The sequence below is a fragment of the Chionomys nivalis genome, chromosome 10 (assembly GCF_950005125.1).
Source record: "Chionomys nivalis chromosome 10, mChiNiv1.1, whole genome shotgun sequence".
Taxonomy (NCBI): Eukaryota; Metazoa; Chordata; class Mammalia; order Rodentia; family Cricetidae; genus Chionomys; species Chionomys nivalis.
Genome location: NC_080095.1, coordinates 16,314,976 through 16,329,770, shown reverse-complemented (window position 1 = coordinate 16,329,770; position 14,795 = coordinate 16,314,976). Strand labels below are relative to the sequence as shown.

The 14,795-nt window shown below is 41.3% G+C and overlaps 1 protein-coding gene across 6 annotated transcripts in view; it reads left to right on the top strand.

Moving 5' to 3' along the window:
• Traf3 (TNF receptor associated factor 3) overlaps positions 1 to 14,795 on the top strand; it is a 103,395-nt gene that overhangs the window by 37,382 nt on the left and 51,218 nt on the right. For 4 of the 6 annotated variants that reach the window (XM_057782415.1, XM_057782416.1, XM_057782414.1 and 1 more), the window contains one exon: positions 2,844 to 2,978. The exons of 1 other annotated variant lie outside the window; for it this stretch is intronic. Coding sequence is in view for 3 of the 5 variants with exons in the window: in XM_057782414.1 (XP_057638397.1) it covers positions 2,844 to 2,978 (135 nt within the window). In the remaining 2 variants the exon portion in view is untranslated. Of the gene's footprint in view, positions 1 to 1,202; positions 1,265 to 2,843; positions 2,979 to 14,795 lie in introns of those variants that run through there. One more of the 6 variants, XM_057782413.1, reaches the window with a different exon arrangement.

The following is a 14,795-nucleotide window of genomic DNA, read 5'->3' as shown; positions in this document are numbered from 1 at the left end:
AAGTGTATGCCTCAGATACAAGAAACTCTGATACTTTGTCAACTGTGGATGCACAGAGCTGCTCAGGGATGCTGCTGTGAGTGTAGAGGGGTCAGGCCCTAACGTTAGAGTGGAGCTCACAAACTCTTACTGAGGACCTGTTTTCCCACACAGCTGTCTGGAGTATGCATTCTCTCATCTTTCCTCCTTCATCCATCCTACGTTCCTTCCTTATAGGACCTTGTCCTGATCCCTCTTTGATCCCCAGAATAGCTCCTGTTCTCCCTGCAGTGTGCTGGCCCTGACCATACCACTGTCCTCACACTTGGAATGACTTGTTCCTCAGTTACATTCTCACTGAATGGTTTGTAACCACCATAATGTTAAACTGTCATTCACATTCTCTTTCCATATAATACATAGTGTTCACCGAATGAATCCATGAATAAACAGATTTATTAATGCAGTATAAAAGCCATTTAAGAAACTGCTACCATTAAAGTCTCTTTCTAAATTTGATTGCATGGTCAGTGGTTTAGTATTTCAGGTCCTCTGACCCACATGGTGGTTTTTACCAATCTGGGAAGGTAGCTGGGTGTCCAGGTGGAAGCTGTTTGTTTTTTAAAGCTGTGGCTTGTTCTCAGAGCTTCTCAGCAGGAGCATGGAAGCTGACAGTCTTGGTGGCAGATGTGCAGAGTCCTCACAGGCAGCAGGAACATTAAAGACTGTGTGTCACTATGCATGTTTCATTCATTTCAGCATTGTTATCTGGCTCAATCAGCTGTCCCAGCCATACCCCAGAATAAAGCACAAACCAGGCAGCCTTTAGGAAACAGGTTGAAAACCCAGAAATACGTCTAGAAGTTTGTAACATTTTTTTAAGATCCTTAAAAAAAATCTTTGTGGCTCTAAAGGTAGCTCCCTCTGCCGAGAAATCTGTCTCCAGCGCCTTTGCTTCTGAGGTTGGTAGCTTTCAGAAAGACTGCAATGCAGCGGTTAGCAAAGCCCTGTTAATATGGAAGCCACCCGCTTCCCTTCACACTGCTGCCTGCTGCCTCTAAGCTGAAGGAGGAGATGGTGGGTCTAATATGCCTCAGGACCCTCGGTTCTGTGATTAGATGCAGGCAATTTTGTGAGTGCCTTGGCTAGTATAGGCTTGTCCTGCAGCAGCTCTTAGTTTCTGGTGCAGTGGGCTTCCCTCAGATGTGAAACTGAAGATGCCTTTGCAGTTTGTGCCTGATATTTTGGTTTTCATCTATGAGTTCAGATGGTGGGTTATACAAAGGTAAGGGACTTTAAAAAGCATGCATTTGTATATTTTAAGTATTTATGAATATCCAAAATCAAAGTAAATTATGATTTGAATAGCTCTCCACTGAATCTAAGAAATAAAACTTTGTATCTTGTTAATGACAGTTCTGACATTTGAAGAATTGTCTTATTTATTGTGAAGTAATATCCTCTAATGAATTACTCGGGGTGCTCTTTGAAAAGGGTTTGCTTTTCCTTTGACTTTCTAACAAACAAGCTTGAATCTTAGACATACGGATTATAACATATTTGTTTTTTTTTTTAAACAATGAAAATTTCATTGATCTGGCATAAAATACTTCATTTTTCTGACATAGGATATATCATCAGCCATATGATGATAGATGATGAAGTCCGGTTCCCTGAGTTCTTATTTTTTCTTAGATGAGCATTTTCTCAAGTGTGGAGCTCTGTGCTTATGCATAGGATGAGCTGGGTACTACCGTCAGCTGGTCCTCTTTGTTTATCTAAGAGGAAGGCTAAATCCAAACTCAGATTGGTTTTGCTATAAATTGATGACCCAAAAATGCATTGAATGCTTCATGGTTGTTAATTTTATATGTCCCACACCAAGAAATATAATGTCAGGGTTACCATGGCAACTGCATGTGTTCTGAAAAGCTTGTGAATGGGCTCTGAACCTCCTGGCATTTTAACTGAGATTTTCCAGCTGAGAGCCTGCATACATGATCAGTGTAAATAAATTCAGCTCTCTATGGAAAGCACATCCTTTCTCTGTGCTAACCAGAGTTGGCTACCCTGCTCAGCTCTTTCTCTGGTGACATCTACCTTGTCTCTTGGTTCCTGGTCACAGATTGTGGTTGAAAGACTGTTTTTAGCCTCAGGTTGGAGAGCCATCTCACCACAATCAGCCAGTGGGCCATGTAGAACAGGGCGGAAAATGCCTGGTAATCCCCATCCTGAACTGTACTTGTAACTTCATGTCCTGATGTGGTGTGGTGTCTTGGCAGAGCTTTCTGTCTATGTAAAGAACTTCTTTCCAGAAGTTTCCAGGTTCCAGAGCCTGACTTCCTCTTAGATTGGAAGTTGTGGTGGTTGGTTTGGGGAAAGAGGCCCAGTGATCAATCTTGTGAAAATTTTAAAGGAAGACCCATGGCTTCATTATCAAAGGATTGCTGGCAGCATTTATAGCTAATTCATTCCTCAAGCTGAGCGTGGTGGCACACACCTTTAATCACAGCATTCAGGAGGCAGAGGCAGGCAGCTATCTGTGAATTCGAGGCCAGCCTGGTCTATACAATAAGTTCCAAGCCAGCCATAGCTACAAAGAACTCCCAGACAGCAAAAAGGCAGTCTTCCATATACATTTAAAGCACATTGCAGGCTTTTTGGAGACAGGGTCTTGCTTTAAAGCCCCAGTGTGCTTGAACTTATTACCTATACCTGTCTGGTCTAGAACTCAGAATTATATGGTGTAACTTTTAATTTGAAGGTAGGTTATTCTTTGAGTTACCCATTAGTGGATGTATTGCTGTGACTTACCTATGGGCCTCATTTAGGAACTTTGTCTAATTCTATCCCTTTATTTTCAGATGAAGAAACTGAGGCCCAAAGAAGTAATCCACTTGGTTGGGATCCCAGAATAGATCAGAACCAGGTCCACTATCAGAAACCTGCTCCTGGCTCCTGGCTGTCTGATCCCCTGAGGTTCATTTCTGACAGACAAGGTTTGCTATCAGTTAATATACTTTTTCTTTTGTTTTTCTTTTGTCAGAAAATGGGTCTTTCATAATTTCAGGTCTCTAACTTAGAGCTTTTAATTAAAAAATTTAATTTCCATGTTTCTTTTTTTTCTTGCATCTTTTATGAGCTACTCTTCGGTGTGCAGATAATGATACCTTCATGGGAAGGACATGGCGGCTGCCCTGCGTACCACCTGCTGTGATGGGAGCTGTGAGCAGCCATGTACTCCAGCTAAATCCTGAATTGAGGAGCTGGGGAGATGGCTTAGTTGGTACAGTGCTTACCACGCAGGCATGAGGACCTGAGTTTGAATCCCCATGCCCTAAGTGCCAGGGCTTGTGGGGAGAAGGGAGAGGTAGAGACCAGGAGAGTCCCCAGAGCTTGCTGGTTAGTGAGTATACCAAATCAGCAAGCTCCGGGTTTACTAAGAGATTTAGTGTTAAAATTTGGGGTATAGAATGTCAGGTGGTGGTGGCACACGCCTTTGATCCCAGCACTTGACAGAGGCAGGAAGATCTCTGAGTTCGAGGCCAGCCTGGTCCACAGAGTGAGTTCCAGGACAGCCAGGGCAACACAGAGGGACCCTGTCTTGAAAAATCAAAAAGGAAAAAAAAAATAAGATGGAGAATGATAGGATAAGACACTTGATGTCAGCCTCTTGCTGCCAAGACACAGACACACACTCTCACGATCTGACTTGACACCTGTATTGGAAAGTGGTGCAAGAGAGAAAGATGCTAGGCAATAGGGGTCACATGGAGGGGATTTTTATTAGGGAAAAGGGAAGGGGAGGCCGAGACCGGCCTCCAGATAGGAGCAGCAGAAGAGAAGAGAGAGAGAGGGAGAGACAGATAGAGAAAGATGGGAACATAGTGAATGTGCACAGCAGGTGCTCTTAGTGGCTGCAGCTGAGGACATACCCTGTCAGAACCCCAAGGGCAGGCCAGTACAGATACCTGAGTACTAACAATGACACCACATGTAAGGCAGAATGACATAATGATAGTAGATTCAATCAATCAATTTATTTATTTTTGGTTTTTCAAGACAGGGTTTTTCTATGTAACATCCTTAGCTATCCTGAAACTTGCTCTGTAGACCAGGCTGGCCTTGAACTCACAGAGATACACTTGCTTCTGCCTCTCAAGTGCTGGGATTAAAGCTGTGCGCCGCTACCACCCAGCTCAATCTATTTATTACAAGTAGTAAGAGGTTTCCTTCTCAGAAGCTGAAATGCAAATTGATTTTCCAGCCAGATTATGGTTAACCCTGGTTTTTAATTTTTTAGTGTTCAAAGAAAACTCAGGGGGCTGGAGAGATGGCTCAGCGGTTAAAAGCATTGCCTGCTCTTCCAAAGGTTCTGAGTTCAATTCCCAGCAACCACTTGGTGGCTCACAACCATCTGTAATGAGGTCTGGTGCTCTCTTCTGGCCTTCAGGCATACAAACAGAAAGAATATTGCATACATAATAAATGAGTGAATGAATGAATGAATGAATGAATGAATGAATAAATAAATAAATAATTTTTAAAAAGAGAAAACTCAGATTTTTGTTGTAGGTCACTTAAAGTGTCAGATTGTATTATTTTCTTTTCTGTCTCTTTCTCTTTGCTTTTTCTTTCTTTTTTTTTAAAAACAAAAAACAAAAACAAAAAACAGGGTCTCTTCATGTAGCCCTATACATCCTAGAACTCTCTGTAGACCAGGCTGGTGTTAAACTTGCAGAGATGTCTCTGCTTCTCCAGTGTGGGAATTAAAGGTGTACACCACCATACTGGGTTTCTTCTCCTTAAAAAACAAAAAATTTACTTATTTTTTTTTATTTTCATTTCTTTGTATGAGCAGAGTTGTGAATGGCTGTGAGCCACCACTGGGCACCAAATCCCAAGTCTCTGAAAGAGCAGTAGTGCTCTTCATCCCTGAGTTGTCTCCCCGCCCCTTTCTTTCTCTGCTGCTGTGCCTTTATTCACTGAGCCATCTTATTGGCCCAAAATGTGTTTTTAATAGCAGAGTTTATATAGTGTAAACCCTTTTTTTTTTTCTTTTGGTTTTTCGAGACAGGGTTTCTCTGTGGCTTTGGAGCCTGTCCTGGAACTAACTCTGTAGACCAGGCTGGTCTCGAACTCACAGAGATCCGCCTGCCTCTGCCTCCCGAAGGCTGGGATTAAAGGCGTGCGCCACCACCGCCCGGCTAGTGTAAACTTTTGTTATGCAGTGGTATCCAGTGTTGGTGTGTTCACAGTTGTTCAGAGTCCTTTAATTTTAGAACACTTTCATCAACCTGAAGTTATAGACTCTTAATTTGTTCAACAGACAAATAGGAATAAAAGCCAGCATCATGGCACATCATGTTTAACCGTGGTCCCGTATGCCTTACCTATAGGTGCAAAGTCAAACTGAAGAGTGAAATAGTAACCTATGGCTGCAGTGGCTTTTCTGCTGCGCTTCAGAAGCACTTCTTTTTTTTTTTTTTTTTTAAGATTTTATTTATTTATTATGTATACAATATTCTGTCTGTGTGTGTGTCTGTAGGCCAGAAGAGGGCACCAGACCTCATTACAGATGTTTGTGAGCCACCGTGTGGTTGCTGGGGATTGAACTCATGACCTTTGGAAGAGCAGGCAAGGCTCTTAACCACTGAGCCATCTTTCCAGCCCCCAGAAGCACTTCTTAGGTGAATAAGAGTTTTTATTGAGGCTCTGGTGAAAGGTGAGCTGTAAACTAGATTTTTGAGGAGGGGGAACGTCGATTTTGATAGGACAGAGATCGCACTACAGACAGAAGGACACCTGTGGCAGATCGTCCTGTCAGATGAAAATAGGGTTTGAGTTTGTGTATAATGTACCTACATAATTTTCCTTTGCCATGTGTGCATGTTTCTGTCTTGTCCTCCCTGTGCCCCTTTATTCCCACACATGCCTGTTTAAAAGATCATATCATAGGGAATAGTAAAGGCAAGGTCCAGAAAGGAAAGATCTGGTCTTAGATAGGATCAGTGGGGTTAGCACCGTTTGTCTGTAAAGGCCACTTAAATATTTGTGAGTCAGTGCTGTGTGTCTGCCTCTGCAAGACTGGGTCTAGTACTAGAGGTGTATTTTACACTAAGAATAAATTCAGTAGCAAAATCTTACTAAGATTATATTGTTTTGTTTTGTTCTGAGGAGGAAAATGCAGTAACTGAAGGATAGTTTCTTGACTTGTTAAAAACAATAGAGATGTGAGCCAAGCGTGGAGGCACACACTTTTGATCCCAGTATTCAGGAGGCAGAATCAGATAGGTCTATATATGAGTTCCTGGCTACATAGTGACACCTTGTCTCAAGAAATAAGAGGCTAAGCCAATGTAATGCTGCATGCCTTTACTCTTAGCATTCATGAGACAGTTGCAGATAGATCTCTGAGTTTGAGATCGAGCTGGGCTCCATAGTCCCAGAGCTACATTGTGAGTGCCTGTCTCAAACAAACAAACCAACCGAAGAGGAGAGGATGAAATCAAACTCGACAGGCAGTTTAACTTCTCATGGCCAGATAAAACTACGTATGTTACAGAGTGATGTTCATAAGCAGATTCATTGTTTAAACCTTTTGAAAGTGTCTAGACCCTCTGGTTGAGGAGTACCTCCTTTTTGTGTATTCCTTAATTGATGGCCTCTGTTCAGCTGGAGGATGTTTATTTTCTTTAGAGGAGAAAAGTCATAAGAATCATAGCTGACATTTCTGTAACAAAATATGGGTTTATAAAAGAAAAGCAGAGGAAGTTGATTCAGGACCAACAAAATGGCTCAACAGTTAAAGGCACTTGCTTTTAAACCTGACAACCTGAGTTTGATTTCTACCACATGGCAGAAAGAAAGACTTGACTCCCCATAGGTTGTCCTCTGATGTACATATATACCCAGTGGTACATGGTGTGCACACATGAACATAAACTGCTTAAGTGCTTCGACAAGAAATGTCAAAATTTAATTTATTTTTTTTACAGTTTTATGCAATTTTCTGGGGGGGTGCTTTATAGATGAAGCCTCAAACTGATCATGCTGTCTTATTCCTGTAATCCCAGCACTGGGGAGGCTGAGGCAAGAGGATCTATATGAGTTCAACGTTAGCCTAGACTGTAAGATTACAGAATAAATTCCAGGCTAGTCTGGCTATAGAGTGAGATCCTGTCTCAAAACAAAAACAAAGAAAATTTTTGAAGTGAATCTCATTTCTGATCCCCACATTTGGAAAGTTAAAACAGGATTATTACAGTTCAGGACCAGTCTGTACTACATAGTAAGATTTAAGATGGCCTGTGCTACAGAGTGAGACCACATCTCAAAGGAAAAAATGAAGACTCGAAGGCCCTAGGGCTGTGGAGTCCAGAGTTGCCTCAGATTTATGATTTTCTTGCCTCTAATCCTGTGTGTCACACTTTCTTTTGTTTGTAATGTATAGACTTAACAAATAGTGAACATTTGTGTAGAAATTATCAGAGATCATGATCTGGTAGAATAAACTGAATGAGACCAAAGGAGACTTGTATATTCAAGTCCTGCTTGGCCTCTATGTGGAGCATTGTCTCTTCCTGCCCTGACAGGGTCTTTGTACTGACTTAGGAGGACCTGCTATCAATTGAAGTAGACCTGGAGATTTTGATTGGGAATAGGGCTTTAAAGTAGTCTTTACAGTTTACGTGGCCTGCCTTGGGGGCGAGGAATTGTGGTTTCTGTGAATCACTGTAGGGGAGTAAAGGCAAAGGACAAGAGGTCAGTGAAGATTTTGAGGCATTTTTTTGTAGCCCTTGTCTGTACCTTTCAGTTCAGAGGACTCAGCAGCCTAGAGAACCAGACTTTGGACTGCCTTTCTTTAGTTTGTGTGATGGTTTGAAGGAAAATGGCCCCCAGAGGGAGTGGTAATATTAGGAGGTGTGACCTTTTTGGAGGAAGTGTGTCGTGTGGGGTGGGCTTTGAGGTTTCTTTTGCTCAAGCGTAGCTCAATATGACAGTCATTTGACTTCCTGTTGCCTGCAAAGTGTAGCATTCTCAGTTCCAGCACCACATCTGCCTGCAGGTCATCTTGCTCCCTATCCTGATGATAATGGACTGAACCTCTGAAACTGTAAGTGAGCCACCCCAATTAAATGTTTTCTTTATAAGAGTTGCCATGATTATGATATCCCTTTACAGCAATAAAAACCTTACTAAGACAGGCTGTACCATTTCTTTGAAACATCTACCATAGCATTAAAACCATGTCCCTAGTGGAGAGATGGCTCAGTGGTTAAGAGCACTGACTGCTCTTCCAGAGGTCCTGAGTTCAATTCCCAGCAACTATGTCATGACTTACAACCATCTATAATGAGATTTGGTGCCCTCTTCTGGTTTGTGTATATGTAATAAATAAAGAAATCTTAAAACAAAACAAACAAACAACAAAACTGCCCCTATACTTAGCGGGCTGAATTAAATTATTAAAAAATTAATTGGGCTGGGTGATGGTGGCGCACACCTTTAATTCCAGCACTCGGGAGGCAGCAGCAGGCTGATCTCTGTGAGTTTGAGACCAGCCTGGTCTACAAGAGCTAGTTCCACGACAGGCTCCAAAGCAACACAGAGAAACCCTGTCTCGAAAAACCAAAAAACCATGAGATCTTGTTTGCCACACCATGAAAAGTTACCTCTGATACGCCAAACTGTAGAAGACACTCAAGCCTAGGTGATAGTCTTGGTGGACACCTCCTGCCCAGCCTGTCTGGCTCTAGGCTATGTGTTGCCCATATGAGGATGCCCTTTCTCTCAGATTTAGTTATATGTCCTGCTGTCCAGAATACCAGAGATATGCTTGACTTAGGACCTTAATGTGTGGTTCCTCAACAGTGCTTCCCTCTTTCTGAAGAAAGTACTGCTACCGTTGTCATCATGTTCAGTGTGACCACTAGAGTTGCTGTCTCTGAACAAATTGTTTCCTACTTTCAAATTTGCTCATCTAAAATTCTATTGGTAGTATTAACTTAGAACAGGTTTTTATTTATTTTTTTTTAATTTTTTTAAAATATTTATTTATTTATTATGTATACAATATTCTGTGTGTATGCCTGCAGGCCAGAAGAAGGCACCAGACCCCATTACAGATGGTTGTGAGCCACCATATGGTTGCTGGGAATTGAACTCAGGACCTTTGAAAGAGCAGGCAATGCTCTTAACCTCTGAGCCATCTCTCCAGCCCCCATAGAACAGGTTTTTAATATATGATTTGTTTAAAAATGCCTTTAATCCCAGGGGGCAGGAGGATCTATGTGCGTTTGAGGCTAGCGTGGTCTACATAGAGTTCCAGGACAGCCAGGTGGGACCTTGTCTCAAAAAACAGACACCTGCTATCTCCTGCCCCTCACTAGGACAGATGAGTTGGCACATTATTCTGAGCACTGTTTTGGGTTCCTCCAGCATCCACCACCATGAACAAGGTGGTTCAGTAACTTTGGCTGGAGGCCAGGTTCAGCCATGTGAAATTTTCCTAGGCAGCTGCAGACTCAAAACAGTTCTGTTTGCAGAATGTTAAAAATGACCCTCTGTCGGGCGGTGGTGGCACGTGCTTTTAATCCCAGCACTTTGGAGGCAGAGGCAGGTGGATCTCTGAGTTTGAGGCCAGCATTTCTATAAGAGCTAGTTCCAGGACAGTTAGGACTGTTACACAGAGAAACCCTGTTTTGTAAAAACAACAATAACACAAAACAACAGCAACAACAGAAAGACCCTGTGGGGGCTAGAGAAATGGCTCAGTGGTTAAGAGCACTGTTTTTTTTTTCTTCCAGAGGACCTAAATTCAATTCCCAGCATCCATATGGTGGCTCAAAATCATCTACAATGAGATCTGGTGCCCAATTCTGGCATGCATGCATACATGGATGCAAAATGTTCTATACATAATAAATAAATCATTCTTTTAAAGAAAATGACCCTTTGTTAACTGGTATTAACTGGAGTGTCTTCTTCTACAAGTCCCCTCAGCCCCCAGAAAGTCTGCTCCTTTTTGTAGTCACATTCTTCAGAGGTTTCTCAAAGCACTTTTCATGACCCAGTGACTATTGAAGAGAACTAAATTTGAAGTCTGTACGAAAAGCTTCCTGTAACACACATGCCGCAACATACACTCTCAGTCTTTAACATTACCCCTCTGAATTTTCATGGAGTTCTGTTTTACACGGCTTAACTATTTTATATACACTGGCTACAGCATACAATAAAACAGCATACCAAAAAGTTAAAAAAAATCAAAACAAAATCAAGAAAACCAACTATATTTCACCTTTAATAAAGATTTTGTTTGGTTTGGTTTTTCAAGACAGGGTTTCTTTTTGTAGCCCTGGCTGTACTGGAACTTGCTCTGTAGACCCAGGGTGGGGGCTGGCCTCAAACTCACAAAGATCCACCTGCCTCTGCCTCTCAAGTGCTAGGGTTACTGGGGTTAAAGGCATGCAGTATCACTGCCCATCAGTAAAGATAATTTTAAAATGCCATTTAGTATCTGAAAGTCATTTAGCATAGAGGTTTCATTTTGTGTTTGGAAAATATGTGAGATATCTTTCCCCCCTTTTATGGAGAGAGGTGTGGGGGAAATTGGGAGGTGTATACAGATGCATGTGCACAGGTATGTCCATGTGGAAGCCAGAGGAGGATACCATGTGTCTTCCTCCATCACCCTCTGCTTTACTCTCCAGAAACAGGGTTTCTCACTGAACCTGAAACTCTGTATTTTGCCCATACTGGTTGGTCAGCAAACTCTGGAATTTGCCATTGGTAGGGGTGGGTTACAGGCATGTGTGACCATACCCAATTTTTTATGTGGCTACTGGGGCTTCAAACTCAGATTCTCATGCTGCCAAAGCAAACACTTTTATCCATTAAGCTCTCCCCAGCTCCGGGAAGTAGTCTTTCAACAAGAACATTTTTAAAGCTTAACCTTTCCAATTTGCCTAATCGTTTATGAAGCACTGTGTGCATGTCCTGCACTTACACACACACACACACACACACACACGTACACACACATGCACTCATACACTGATATAAAACACATGCTTCATAAAATGAGATGCTTAATACTGAGCCACATTTACTTTTTCTTACTCCATTTACCTGTGTCTATTATTTTCAGATCTGAGGAGTAGAGAAAATGATTAATTTCTGTCTATCCTTTTGATTATGGCATTAATGTCCTCTTGGGGAGATCTTCCCTATAGCCCTATGCATAGAAATCACTGCGCTCTCTCTCTCTCTCTCTCTCTCTCTCTCTCTCTCTCTCTCTCTCTCTATATATATATATATATATATATATATATATATATATGTATGTATGTATGTATATATGTATATATGTTTTGTTTTTGTTTTTTGAGACAGGGTTTCTCTGTAGCTTTGGAGCCTGTCCTGGAACTAGCTCTTGTAGACCAGGCTGGCCTCGAACTTCCAGAGATCCGCCTGCCTCTGCCTCCCAAGTGCTGGGATTAAAGGTGTGCACCACCACCGCCCGTTTTTTTTTTTTTGTTTTGTTTTTTTTGTTTTTTGTTTTTTTTTTGGTTTTTCAAGGCAAAGTTTCTCTGTTTAACAGCCCTATTTGTCCTGGAACTAGCTCTTGTAAACCAGGTTGGCCTTGAACTCATGGAGATCAGCTTGCTTCTGCCTCCCTAGTACTGGGATTAAAGCGCGGGCGCCACCACCACATGGCCCTGTTTTAGGGTTTCTATTGCCAAGAAGAGACACCATGACCACCGCAAATCTTATAAAGGAAAACATTTAATTAGTGTGGCTTACAGTTTAGAGATTTAGTCCATTATCATCATGGCAGGGTACAACGATTTGCAGACAGACATGGTGCTGGAGAAGGAGCTGAAAGGTCTACATCTTGATCTTCAGGCAACAGGAAGTGGTCTGAACGTCACATTGAGCAAAGCTTGAGCAAAGGAAATCCTAAAGCCCACCCTGACGTGACACACTTCCTCCAGTATAACCACACTTATTCCAATAGTGCCATTCCCTGTGGGCCAAGCATTTAAACACATGAGTCTTTGAGGGTCATACCTAATTCAAACCACATCTCCCTTTGGTAGTTTTCATGTCTTACACCTCGAGCCTGGAGTGTCCTCCTTCTTAGCCTGATAGTTGGTGAATGCAGGGCCTCTGACCTTATCCTCTTCTCCTTCATAGTACCAAGCATGGACATCAGACAAATTAGGGTGTCTTGAAGTCTATGTTAACCCTTTCCTTAATAAGATTTTCTCAGAGGTTTTTAGGTTCAGCCAAGAAATCTTTTCCCCATGATCAACTTTACTAGTTTTCTGAACTATTGATAGCTTCAATTTTTCTTCCCCGTTTTAGAATAAATGACCTTTTATGTTCCAAGTGGGCCCTTTCTTGTTACTCTTCCCTTGTGTTTGCATTTAAATATAAAGATGGAAAGAATGAAGTAGTGGTTTGTTTTTTCGTTTTTTGTTTTGAAAACTAGTAAAACCTGCCCCAGTGCTTTTGGCATTCTGATGTATAGACAAACCTTTTAAGTTTGTTTTCATCTAAGTGCTAGACCAGGGAAAAGTGTTGGCAATCAAAAATAGTGGATGCTAAGTTCCCTGCCAGTGTTTGGCTTGCTTGCCAGCCTGCATGTGAAAGGTGGGATTGACTGTGACCACAGTGCTGTTTGTGCTGGCTGTCTTCCAGGTGTGCCCTGTCCACTGGGTCTTTCCTAGACTTGCTTAGTAACTGTCTAACCTATCTTCAGAGTTCCCCCCTTAGTTTTCAGCAAGATTTATTAATGTAGCTATTTTATTTGTATAAGGAATGTTGACAGAATATTTGAAAACTTCTTTTGTACTATGCCTTAGGAAAAAATAAATAGAAAATATGTGGGATTCGGATGAAATTCTCTTGTTTATTCAGTGGAATTAGGAGTTGAGAATATTGGGAAATGAGATGGCTGATTTCACATGTGTAGTTATTCTATAAAACCAAGACAGTAAGTTTATCCGTCTATTTGCTTAAAATTGAATTGATATGCTTGGAGACTGGGCACTAAGAACTTTCACTAGTCAGTAAATTGACTTGGTGTCAGTGCTTCAGATGGCTGTTTGGTGTTCCTCATATTGTATTATAAATTATTACCTGTGATGATTTGAATAAGAATGACCCTCACAGGCTCATAATATTTGATGCTTAGTAACCAGGAAGTGATACTGTTTGAAAGGATTATAAAGATTAGGAGGCTCGGGGGTGGGCTTTGAGGTTTCAAAAGCCCACACTAGGCCTGGTGTCTGTCTGTCTATCTGCTCTCTCTCTCTTTTTCTCTCTCTCTTCCTGCCTGCGGATCAAGATGTAGCTCTCAATTACTTCTCCAGTGCCATGCCTGCTCCCATGCTGCCCACAATGATGATAATGGGCTAAGCCTCTGAAACTGTAAGCAAGCACCCAATTAAATGCTTTTAAGATTTCCATGGTCATGGTGTCTCTTCATGGCAATGGAACAGTAACTAAAACATTACCTAAATTCAGCTTGACTGCATTTTGCTTTTTTTGCACCCATGCTTTTTGTGCATATATTTCATGGTTATAGGAAAGTTTAAATTCTCTTAGTGCTGTCTTGTCTACAAAGTGTTTTTTTACAAAACTAATTTTTATCCATTTGATGATTGCCTTTGATTGATACAGTAGGAACTTGCACATACACATGTGACAATTTGTAGAACAATTAATAAAAACCCAGAGTCAGAAATTGGGATTCATCTGAAGGTCATAAAAGCAAAACAGCCAACCACTGGCTCTTACCTCTACCTCAGTTTGAAATGGTGATCTTGCCTCCAGGAATCTCAGAATGAGACTATATCTGTGAGCTGTCTCCTCCCATCTTATATTTCTCTCTAGGGCTGGGATTAAAGGCATACACCACTGGGTTAAAGGCACACACTACCTGGTTTCTATGGCAAACTAGTGTGACTACTTGGATTACAGGTGTGTGTACCACTGCCTGGTCTGTAAGGCTGACCAGTGGGGCTGTTTTACTCTCTGATCTTCAGGCAAGCTTTAGTTATTAAAATACAAATGAAATATCACTACAACTATTGATGGCAATTGATGGGGACATTTTCTGTTTCCCAGACATCACTGAGAAGAAAGTATTGATAATTCTTGTTAGCATTGGTCTTAATTTTACTTAATGGGAGACTTATTCCTGGAGACTTCCATTTGCACTGTGATGAAATAATGGGACTAGGTCTCTGCCAGATCCAGGTGAGGCAAATAGTATAGAATTTAAGGGGGCACCAAAATAATTGGCAATTGAGATTAATGATATTTTAATGTAATACTTTTAAAAATCAATTTAAGGGCTATAGATATGGGTCAGAGGTTAACAGCAGTGGCTGTTCTTCCACAGGTCCTGAGTTCAGTTCTCAGCACCCACATGGTGGCTCACAACCATCTATAATGAGATCTGGTTCCCTCTTCTGGCCTGCAGGCAGACATGCAAACAGAACACTATATAATAAATAAATCCTTTTTTTAAAATCAAATTAATTGAAATATGTGATGAAAAATAAATTTTAGGTAAATATAATATTGGTATTGATTGTTTTTCCTCATACAGTACAGTGACTGGTGCTGTATTTAAAATTTTATATGTTGTTCCCTAGTGTCCTCCCATTAATTTTGATGTTCTCTATCATTGTACATTTTCCCCATTCTCTTAAAATTTGTGCCTAAGGCAAGTCTTCTATTTCACCCAAAACCAGAACAACTTAGAAACCATTTAAACAACTTAGAAACCAGGCAGAATA